General features: G+C 37.7%; 1 protein-coding gene across 1 annotated transcript in view; it reads left to right on the plus strand.

Moving 5' to 3' along the window:
* Positions 1-12560, plus strand: part of NTNG1 (netrin G1) — a 146031-nt gene that overhangs the window by 91298 nt on the left and 42173 nt on the right. Inside the window, exon 5 of the mRNA XM_031059154.1 lies at positions 7971-7997. Coding sequence (XP_030915014.1) covers positions 7971-7997 — 27 coding nt within the window. The remainder of the gene's footprint in view (positions 1-7970; positions 7998-12560) is intronic.

Raw genomic sequence — 12560 nt, forward strand, 5'->3', positions numbered from 1 at the left:
AGCATGAAGGATTTGTTCTTCACCTTCTCAGTTACCATGAAATAAACTGGCTTTCTGAGCTGGACTGCTGGCGTTGCTGGCTGCTGAACAAAGAGAGACACCCAACTGACATAAACTTGACCTCAGTGATACCTTACAGCAATACATTTCAAATTTTAGTGAGACAATGAGTGAAAGGTATTTTATTTTGCTTGCCTTAAATGTTTTTCTTCGGTTGAGACACAGTACCTCCTTAGATAAGGAAGGAAGAAAGAATAATGCATCTCTGTTTACATCTGTTACACCATTTATCATTACATAGACTTGACCTTATCCACTCCTCCACTCTTTTTTTAAATGACAAATCCTATCTCTCTCATCATAAAACCATGCCACATCTCTGGTCATCTGTGCTCTCTCTTCTGGTTCTGTGATGTCATTTTTTTATTTGGTGAGGCTGAAATTACACATGATGTTCTAGACATGACAACAACATGGCTCCTTTATAACATAAAAATGTGCCTCTTTTATATTTTGTTATTCTCTGGATCAGTCCTTGAGTCCTTTTTTAAGACTGTGCCACAGTTAAAACATTTCTTCTGGCCTCAAGGCTGACTTAAATTACAGGTTATATGTTACAATAGTTAGTTCAGACACATCATATTTGAGTTCCTGTAAAATACTTCTAGGGGCAACATTTCCTCATAGCAATTCTTGTTCAATACCATTTACTTCAGATGCTAACAGACTTTGAGAAAATTCCTCAGCAGGTGAGAATCTCTCTTTCTTTGTTGTGAACATCATTGAAAACAATTAATTTAGTATTCAATATTCAATTAATTATTAATTAATCATAGTATTAATAATACCTCAATTTCCTGTCTTCCCAGTTAGCTCTGTGGGCCTCCTGCTTCTAGTAGGATTGTTTTAACAAAAAACAATTTCTAACTTCTGTGTCCATAGGAAGTTTATTCTCAAAATACTGTGGTTTATATTTAAATTGGCAGATTTTATGCTTTTCTTCCCATATCTTTCTCCATTGAGAAGACTTACACTTTTGAAGGGTATCTTTCCAAAATCATCTACATTCTGTTGTTTTCAATTTGGCATTGGGGTTTGGATTTTTTTTTCTTTGCTTATAAGAGAGATAATATTTATAAGTTACAAAAAAAGAAATTAGTTATATATGATTATTCTGAGCCTCTCATACACTTGTCTCCAGCTGCTTCCATGCTGTTTGCATGCATATCTTTTTAGATGTTCTTTTCACTTTTCTTTTATCTAACGTCTTCATTTTCGTTTCCTCGCTCTCTCAAAGTTAAATATTACTGCAGTGGATTTTTTTTATCCTTTTCCTTCTCAACAAGCATGTTGAGTTTCAGTCCAGAAGTGGTTCTCTGATAACTACTTCTTGAATTGTGTCCTATGCACTGCTTCAGAACTAAATCAGCTTCTCTTCTTGTGGGTTGTCTGATTCTTTGGTACAACCAGCAATCGTTTATGTTATGTAAATCTTCATTTCTTTTGCCACTTCCTGATTTAAGGCTGTATGTGTTGGAGCATATGAAGTTTTACATTACTGTGTAAAATTGTCTGCACAGTCTGTGCAATTTCACAAAACTTGTTGCCTTTATGTCACCATCTCCATTGTGTGGTCAGCAATGCAGCCCTGGTGTTGTACTCTCCCTAGTCAGGTGTGGATTCTGAAATAGTTCCTAGAACATGTTGATAGAAATAACTTCTCTTCATACATTACTTCAGTTCTCTGGAGGCACTTTGTATAATCCAGTAATACGGTGTTCCTTTGATAATTCTCCTTCCTCTAATTTTCAAAGACCATCTTTTTCATCTAAGACCAAATTATTTAAAAATTTAAATATATTTGAAGTTTACATGAATATGCTTAAATAAGATACAGTTAAAAATAGCTGTATAAATGAAACACTCTGAATTGTTTTTTCTTCTTTCCACAAAATAAAAATATACTCTTTCTTGAGATTCTCTGAATTTTAGAAGTTTTTTCAGATTGAACAAGAAGCTTAATGACTATTTCCAAATCTTTCCCAGCTGGAACTTCTTTTATTTCCATTGCTCTGTTTCTGCCACTTTTTGTGGCCAGTAAGACTTTATCATACCTTTTCAAGCTACAGCTCCTGAAACAGAAGACCATCCAAATTATTCTGTAGTCATAGCAGAAACCTTGACACAAAGCTGTTTTCTTTATCCATTTATTTCTTCACCATTTTAAGTTTTTCAGGAGAACGCAAAACATTTTTCCATGCTTTACCTGTGAAAGACAGCAAGTACTGTGTTGTTTACTGGCACTAACAATATTTCTCCATTTGTCTCCACACAGCATTTATTTTATATTTCCACTCTATTTTATTGACTATTTTGTGATTACATTCATTCCCTTGTGATGCCACATTCTATAGATAGTTTTTTCTGCAATATGTTTTGACACACAAAGTGAACTTATTGAATTTCTCTCTACTTGGTATTACAGGATAGCTTTTCTCCTCAGCAGTTGTATGTGTCTGACAGCACAAGCCCTTTTCTTCCTCTCATTGTTTAGATCATCTTTGGCACTTAGGTTCTTTGCTCCATCAGACAGAGCTGTCTCAGAGTGCACTGAGCTGCCCTGCATCAAAGCCTGCTTGCTTTGTGTCAGTCCCTTCACCACCAATAACCTGTATCAAAAGTGCCCCACACTCAGCAGAACTCCCTCCCAGCTGTTACATGACTTTCCTAATTCATTGTTCAACATGAAACAAAGGATTAACCAGGACATGGGAAACATTGGTGGTTCTTTTCACTCAAGAGTCAGGCAGACAATCTCAGTTTACCAAATTTCTCCTGCAGTGGGTTCCCCTGCCATGGTACAGCCTCTGTCTCAGCAGTACAGCCTTAAACCTCCCTGAAAGGCAAAAGACATAAGAAGCATCCGTGCAGCACAGCTGCCACAGAAACAGTTTCTACCAAAACTTATGGCACCTCCAGAAGTGCATTGGTATTACCCTCCCTGATGTTCAGTTTTCCCCATAAATACTTGCTGACACAAAGGCCTCTTGAAGGACCAGCATAAATGAAGTTGTCCAAGAAGTTGCACTTTCTAGGCAGGAATCCAGGTAACAAGGATCCCTCTAACTGAAAGGATCACACATCCTGCTTTCCAGTCAAAGCAGACTCATAAACTAGACAGTGTCCCATTTTCTAAGGGCCCATTCTCCCAAGTACCTGGAAGTTTTCCAGTGCTTTCTTTGTGTCTTGATTTGAAGGAATGGGACACTTATCTTCAAGTTATAAAATATTGCTCCTTGATGCTTTTGACAATGTGTTTCAAAGAGAAAAAGGAAGATATCAATAAGTTACAAAACAGCAAAGCTTCATATTGCTCCTCTTTTATGTTTATATTACATACTAATATTAGTCCATGAAGCTTACAGAAGGTATAAAGCCACAGGAACATGTCACACAGAAGGCTGGGAAACCTAGTGTGAGGACAAAACTGCAGTATATCAAGAACATTCAGGTAAACAGGAGTATCAGGAAAAACTGCAAAATCTGCAACTGATAAACTCATTTTCCTTCAACTGGGTATCCAGTGCAATAGCCAGCAAAACATTGCAGGTACATACCTAAAAACAATGCATTATAAATAACATGCTGTATTTTTTTTGAAATAGGGCTTGAAAAATTATCCTTCAGCACTCTACCCTCTTGCATGACCCTGCTGAGCTGGTTGTTTGTGCTGGCTGTGGTGACATCTGTTGCTGGGAAATGAATTGTTTCTGTACGTCACTGGTTTCAAACAAGTCTGTCTTTGCCATGTACAGTGAAAAAGTGAAATGAAAGAGACTTCTGGGCCTTAAGCAGCAGCAGCATGGGAAGGCAAAGTGTTTGTTTTAAGATATTCAAAGTGCTAAAAAAAGTCTGAGTTTTAGGCTTTTCAAAGTTTCTAATATTCTATCAATGAATTATGATTACTTGAAAAAGAAAATCTTTTGATCTCACTGGGTGTTTCCTAGGCAGAGTTTTCAATACTGGTTTGGACTCACTAAAACATAACATGAAGAAGTGCAAATTTTAAAAGATGCTACCCAATAAAACAATAGCTATTTCCTCTGTCCCATTTATTTCTGGTGATACCACTTGGGAAAGCAGAGGTGAGGGATAACAAACTTCATCAAAGCAGTTCCTTTGCTATGAATTCAATCTATACAGAGGAACAACTGCAAAATTAACAGTAGCAGGAGTTCTGGGGCTCTTGCGATGAAACAGATGAAATTTCCAAAGAATTTTCTTTCACTGTGTGTAATCCTTTTTCTGACTACAGGTTTAACAATCCATGGAAGGTTTACTCCTATGATCATAATGATCACTCCCTTTGAGGGATTACAAGACACCAGTATCATCGAGCTTCTCAGGGCTTTAAATTGCTAGAGAATTCAGAAGTTCTGAAATTGATGCTGAGCATCTGATATTGCAATCATTCCTCAATGGAAGAGCTGCAAAGGAAAGAAAGACTCACTGCAGGGAGTGCTGTCATGCTGCAGGGCAGATATTCTAGCAAAAGATCGGATGAGGCATTAACATCCCTGCTCTGACTCTGCTGTGAAAAGCTCTATATTTTGTTCCTGTTTAAGAGTCCTGCCAGAAGCACATGCGGGCACTGACAATGGAGGTGCTAAGAGGGTCTGCAGGATATGACCTGCTCTGACACTGGAAGCAGCAGTGTGGTCCTTCTCACCGAAAGCTTGATCCATTTCTTTGTGTTAAGGATTTCACACTGACACAAACTAGAGACAGAATCAAAAACTTGCTTTCTTCACTAGCATCTGATTTGCTTTTTTCTTCATCTCAATAGCCAGCTCCATGGTAGCTAAGAGCTAAAACAACCCATTTCTGGAAGTAGGGGAAATGAGAAAATTACAGGGCAGATGCAGAAGATCATATGAAAGGAAAACACCACATTTTTTTCCTCTCAAGTAATGTATATATATTTAGATGCACTTACAGTGAACATGTAATATACCAAACCACTGCCCTCAAGTCAAGTCAAAACTAATAAATAGTATTAGTGACTTTCTCCTGCAATATTTGCAATTTCAGGGGCAGTACCAACCTCTGAACTTATTTTGCATGCTTTACTTGATGTCCCCTCACTATAAATCTATTACCATTAATAACCATCCCCGTGATTTCAACTGGAAGATAATTTAGGCTGAACATTGCTTTGGTTTAACAACTGAATAGATGTAAATTGAATCCCTTTTTGTACCTTGTTCAATAGAATTGTCCATCAAAGGAGGCCTGATCCTTCATCTCTCTAACCTGTCCCCATCACTTCACTGCTGCAGAGTATCCACAGATTTCAGTACAAGGCTGACTGGAAACGATCCACACAATGCAACAGACCAGGTTCAAGGGCCAGCAGTGGTGGGATCACCCCACAGTCTGTTGTTGTCCCCAGCAGTGCAGGGATGACCCCGCAGCCTGTGGGTGTCCCCCACAGTGGGGGGATGACCCCACAGTCTGTTGTTGTCCCCAGCAGTGGTGGCACAGGCAGAGTCCTGCGCTCGAGCCCTTGCCTGCCTCCACACCAACAGAGAGGGAGAGCAGAATCACACCTCCTGTGCCTGATTACCTAAGGACTTGCAGCAAATCCAGCTCAGCTGAATTCAAGAGCTAGCCTCAATATGTAACTCCAGATCTCACACAAACACTCCTTCTAAGAATAATTTCCCCATCATATGTGCAGTTTTCATAGGGTGTTAATAGATCCTGCTTCGTGGCCCTACATAACCAGCTCCTTTCCAGACAAACTCAGAAGTGTCATTCTCACTCTCTTTAGTAAGAAGGGCATAAAGTAGTGCACTATCAAGGCCAGTCACCTCACACAGGGATACCTGGTAGTACAAAAACCAGTCTGGTTACACCACACCACACCAGCTAAGAAACTCTGTACAGAAATAGCAAAACAGCTTTTGAAACAGAACCTGAAGATATCTTTGCAAGGTTAATACAGAGCTCTCAGGCTAGCAGGCATCTTGTGTTCATTATTTTCTGCCCAGGAAGAATTTATCACTATAAATTCATTGAAAATTTTGAAGTACGATAATATGAAGCAAGCAGACTTGCAGGAAAACCTCTTCCTTTGCTACAATCTGTTCAGGAGAGAAAGGAAAGGATATTTGTATGTGTGTGTAGGAGACAGAGAGGTTTGAGGCGGGGGAGTATACCCAGAGGAAATACAAATACCATTTCACAGCGCAAGTGTGAGTGTGAGAACACAGTTTTTGTCTTTTATCTAATATTTGTGTAGGATCCATGAGTGTATAAAGGAAAGCTAATCCTGCTAATTTAAACCAGCTACAATGACTTGCAAAAATTTAAACAAGTTGCTATTGAAACTTCAGGGAAAAATATTTGAAAATTTATTGTCTTTTTGACATTTAAAATAAGGGGATAGACGTTCTCTTTAATTATCGTAACCAAAAAAAACCACTTTTTGTTACTATTAGAAATATGACCACATTGTTCTATTATGATGATGTTTGCATTTAGCTTTGGATACCTCATGATGCTAAAATTGTGGAAAATACACGTTAATCTCAGCAGAAGTAGAAATAATTAAGTTTGCAAACAGCGTCTGAGTGTGGGGCCGGGTGAGCAGCAGGTGCTGTCCATGGTGCTCTGTCAGGCCATGGCTTCCATAGGCTATGAAACCCAGGAGCTGCAATTCTGATATGTGTCCCAGGATTGATGTGGTGAAACATAAAAAGTCTGGCTTTGGTCCCCATTCTGCAAATTCTCTTACTTCAGCATTGTCTTAGCCATGCCACAAGTGAGCATTTTTCCCAGCTTGACTCTGCAACCTTGCTTACATTGAATGTCATTTATTCTCAATACATTCCTTCACTTAATTGCAGAGTGAGGTCCATGCCATCTCTGAGTAAGGCAGAACTTTAAGATAGATGTTGAAAGAAGCGTAGCAGATGTTTAATGGAGAAATAGACAGATTTCTGCAACAAAATGCATGCCACAAAAGTCAATAAAACTTTAAAAAGGCAAACTGTATTTAAGGAAGAGGATGTAAATATCCAGGATTTCAATACTGATCTGCAGTTTCTGACTAACCCAAGTGAGGAACCACAGTGCCATTAACAATGGCATTTAATCTTAAGAAAATGGCATTTCAGGAAAGATTTCATATCCATAGTTTTGTGCTACACACAAAGCCTAGCTTTCAGGGCAGAGCTGACAAGAAGCTAGTTCTTGAGATTGCATTATACAGCATGAGATCCCACACTGCTTATCCAGTGAAGGAGTTTTACTCCTTAACAGCCCCACCTCTTATGGTGAATTTCACCTGTCTCTGGAATGGTTTCCTTGCATTAATTTGGTTTAGGAATTGAAATGAACACAGGAAAAAAAATAAATCAGTGAGAGGCTTAATCAATGTGGCCAACCTACTGCATTAGATTGTTTCACTCAATTACATTTCTTTTAAATAGCTTAATTTAGATAACTGTCAGGTAAAAGAGGGAAAATAGTTCTATACAATTAATGCAACAGAAGGTACTAACTGATTTAAGCAGCTGGCCAAAGCTGTTAGCAATGCATCTATCCCTTGGTTAAATTACTCTCCTGGATCTGCATAATACATGCATGACTGATATTTTTATCTAGAGCATTAAACCTAATGGCTGGTTAGTTGAAATACAAAACTGTTCTGAACAAATTCATGAAGTTCAGAGAGCTGGTATAGATCCCATCTGTCAATGCATTTTAGTGGTCCCTGCAGCCCCATACTGAAAACTCTAAAAGACTCTGCATTTATAAAGGACTGGGCACGTAATAACAGATGCTTGAGTTTAACTATGTATTGATAAAGTATTCTGAAGATGCTTTCAGAATCTTAGGTATAATAGCTCACCCAGCTACAGCAAACAGCTAACTACACTTCTTTGTGTTTTCTTTCTCTGCAGGTATACCCAGTATTTCCAGTATTGGTAGTAAGTAATAAAACCAGTATTGTTTTGCATTGTCATTCAGCTTCATGGATCTGATTTCCCAACATCCTTTTCTGGTGTAGATGATGTTTCTCTGACAGCATGCCCTGTGGTGCAGGGGCTGTTTATTGGCCTTCCTCTCTGGCATTAACATGGAACTGTTATTACGTGGTCAGAGACAATGTCACTCCTTACATCTGCATTCAGCCCCAGATTTTCTGATCGATTCTTATCAGCAGATGAGCACCAAGTCCTATAAAACTAGTGTGACACAAAGAATTAAGACACTGTTGCAGAGAAAATATTTGCTGAGCATTTTGAAGAAAAGTGTTTGCTAATACCAGAAGTATAGGACCAATAATTTTCATGTATGTATATGTGGGCGTAAATTCAAAGAGCAAATGGAAAAGTTTATAAATGGAATAGCTTTCATTTCTATGAAGTAGATTAGCAAATGCAGCATATCTGCTGGAATCTGCATTAACTCTAGCAGGCTTTGAACTCAGCTTTACTCCACAAAATAAATAGAATTGTGTTCCTTCACAGAAAAATGCTTTCCTGTATGTAATCAAAGTACCAAAATACAACTCAAACTGTAACAAAACCATGACACCATTACATAAAGAACTACTATATCAATGAAACAGATGATTACTTAAACAAAACACATGGAGAGACCAAGTGCACAGCAGCTGAGCTGTGAGCCTCGGCTGAGCTCCACAGCTGAGGAGTGCGCACAGTCATGGCACGTTAGTTAATTGCCAATAAAGCAGGGAGGGAGAAATGGGATCCTGCTGTGGCTCAAGGAAAGAATATTCCCCACAGCCTCAGCTTTGTAAATACTTTGGACGCAACTAACATAATACAGGACAGTCACAGTTATAAAATACCACAGTTGTTAAATGCAATTTGCCATATCTGGTATCCAAGTGAAAAGTTTTTAACAATTTGGGTAAAACTGTCTCACTTCTTATGATGCAGGGTCAGGACTATCAATTTTTAATCAATTCAGTTTACTTAAGCTGATGAATAGCACTGATTTGTTAAGCTTAGACAGGCAAGTTAAATGCCATCAAAACTATCTCCCTTGCAAGTACAAGCAGCGTTACCAGCTGAATGCCACAGCATCTGTTTTCTGCTTTAAATAGAAAAACAGCATCAATGACAATAATGTGCAAATGAAAGCCTTCAATCTTAATAATGTCATTTGCCTGCTCTAGTGTCTCCTCTGGTATTTGCACGCTTGCAGATTCATAGTGATGTGCTGTTTTCAAAACTTTGTGTTTATACATATATACATTACCAAAAAAAATTAACTAAGTGAAAGAGAATAAGTTTATGTCACCATTCTCAGAAATATTCCTGCCATTAGTAACAGAAATGGGATGAATGGGAAATAGCTCTTTGGAGTTTGATTGTGCTATAGTTTCTTAGTACTACTGTGTTGCATGGTCTATATGGTTGTGTTTTCACTTCACCCTCCATACAGCCTTCGTCACCACATCTACCATTTCTGAGCATCAGCAGATGTTGGCCTTTGAAAACTTAATAGGGAAACTCAAATACCTTTTGAACTATGGTGAGCTGAAAGGATGCATTGTTGACCTCTTTGTATTTTACACTGGGATGATAAGTACAGTTTACTTATTACAGACAGAGAAAATTCTGTTTAACATTCTATAGGAAATACAAGAGTTTCTACAAATCTGTGTTTTATCTTTAGTCTGCTGTTAATGTCTTGGGATAATACGTGGTAGAATTGAACACATTTCTTTCCTACCTGAAAAGGGTGAAGTATGAGCATGTCTTCATGAGCACAAGTAAATACTAATACTGTGCTTGCTTTTTCCATGTGATTTTTCTTAAATAGCTCAGGGGAGAAATAAGTCTACTTGCTTAATGTTCTGAACACCTCTCCTATAACATAGGAATAGCAGAATTTTTGTTAAACAAGGATAGAATCCATAAATTTATCCTGTTCTCAAATAGAATTTAACAGAAGTCCACTTAACACACAAAACCAAACAAGATTAATTAGTCGTGGCTGCTTTAATGGATTCTGCATGATTTTTGTTTTGTCTATGCTAACACAGTATTTGTTTTCATATCAGCAGAGTTTTTCCCCACCTGGGGGCAGGAAGTTACTCTCAGGAGATACAGTTTGGGTTTCATTTTGCCTGGCAGCGAACACCTACAGGGGGGTATTGGCTTTTGTGTGCTCCCAGTTTTTTCTAGTTTATAAAGAGGATGGGGTTGGGACAGGGGGGTTAGAAACACTACATTTCCAGCATGCAAAGAAGATGCCACCTCAAGCAATGCTCATTTAACACTTTCTTGAGACTGCAATGAAAGCCAGCAAAGAATAAAATATATTCCCCTGTGTGCACATATATGTATTATTCTCTATTTTCCTTTTTTTTTTACCTCAAAGGATTTTGTATTAAAGCAGCTTAGCACTAAAATTTGAACACAAAAAAAACCAGTGGTCATTAGTAAACATCCTTTCTGATCATCTAGAAGAAAACAAAGCAAACCAAAAAAACCCCAGAGCTTTCCCATTAAGGTCATTTGTACCTGCTGTTGTCTATCAGTTGAATAATAGGTTCTCTGATCATTTCCAGCATTCTTGATTGCAGTGCTGGCTCGCTCAGCATTTTTCAGCCATGTCTGAAAAAATAGTGGAGAAATTGTTAGCAATTAATGAGTCCCAAAACCATTTCATAATTTTAATCAATGCTTATATACAGTATGTAAATATTCTGAAAACTCCATTATTTTACTTGCTAAAATAATGGTTGTACAATTTTACATAGACCAGTGTATCAAAATGTTCATTATTGTGACCAAATACCAGCATTACTAATCTGTACATGTATGCCTTCAAAAAGTTGAGTCTTCTAAACTATTGCTTCTTTTTTTTTTTTTTGCAAAGCATAACTCCACTAATTATGCTAAACAGTTTGTTATAGAGGGTAAAATTAGATAGAGGATAAGATAGACATGATGTGCAAATAGCTCTGTGTGGGCGATTATCACCTTAAAGCCTGCTGCTGGCAGATGAGTCAGAGTTTAGAGACAGACCATGCACCCAAGTGCAAGATGCAATCACAATAACCAAACACTATTTTCTGCTTTGTTCTTTGTGTTTTTGTTCTTCCTTACAGTCAATTTTAAATTAAGACAACTTTTTTAAATGATAATGCATGCAAGATGAAGTAGTAAAAAAAAAAAAAAAGACTGAATGGGCACTTTCTTATTTTATTGTTTTCTTAACCTTGAAAAATCTCATAGGTATTTTTCTGGAGCTAAAATAGTGTCTGGATGAGTGTAGCTTTATTTGTTTTTCACATTTGTAATGAAATTCTAATGTGGTAAATATATGTCTTAAAAGGTGGCAAGAGCAAATACTAGTGGATTTTTTTTTCTTTTTTCATAACAACACAAAGTATTTTGGACCTGATTTTGCCCTTTTGCAGTAACCAAGAAGTTCTCTTATTAAAGCTTCAGTTGTGTGAGCAAAGCCATTACCATGCCAAGCTGTAGACTAGAGTCTCTACCCAACACATGTCAGCAGGGCATAAACATGCATAACTAGGTTGTACATTACTTTTCTGTCATTATTGGAGGTCAAGTTTTACAGAAAGCTGTACTGTTGAGGGACCATTAAGATTTTCATCTCCTTAAAACATTCAGATACTGTCTTCAGGCTGTATCTATTATTTTGGATATACAAGCAAAATATTCTCATTTCAATTTAATTTTATCAAAATCTGACCTTCTAATAAATAATATTGTTAATCAGGCTTCCAGTCTAAGGCAGTCACCTTATCTGGATAACTGATTATAATATCAAGCCAGTATTTGTTTTCCCTCCTTTAATGCTTTGAAGCTCTTGAAATCTTTTGCTTTAAAAATTTGATTTTACACTATACTAAAACATTACTGAGCTGAAAGAAAATACAAATGGCCTTTGTGGTATGATGTGCTCATTTGAATACTGGATCTGAGAGAAATTTACATTCCAAATAATTCCATTACAGATAGTGGTACCTGGTAGGAGTCCCAACAAAGCCAGTTCCTGCTCTATAGCTAGGGTGTGACCCCTGAAGGTGAGGAAGCAGAACTGAGCCCAGCACGGAGCAGAAACTGCCTCTTTGCTAAAATTGTTGTGATGAAAATATAAATAAATCAAGTTATTTCAAGGGCAGGATCAGAAGCCACCAGTGCTGCCCCAGGGAACACTGCCAGGTCCTTGGGGTGGGATTTGGGGGAGCCTTTGTTTCAGTTTTGGTTTTGCCAGATCCACCAATTTTAACAGATAAGAAGAGCTATGCTCAGCAGTCTCAGACACAGCCACTGACAGTTTAGAGTTGTTCCTCATTCCTCTTTCCAGTTTTCCACCATCATCTTGAGTTAGTTTAAATCAGTCTATCAGTCACACAGTGTTTTCAGTGCTTTTTGATTTGCTGCAATATATAGAGAACTACTCAGTTCATAGTTATCTTTCTTTTAACCATTAACAAATAATCCAGTGATAGGATACTCTAGAAAATAAGATGGCAAGAT

Source organism: Geospiza fortis, unplaced genomic scaffold (genome assembly GCF_000277835.1).
Source record: "Geospiza fortis unplaced genomic scaffold, GeoFor_1.0 scaffold229, whole genome shotgun sequence".
NCBI classification, from domain to species: Eukaryota; Metazoa; Chordata; class Aves; order Passeriformes; family Thraupidae; genus Geospiza; species Geospiza fortis.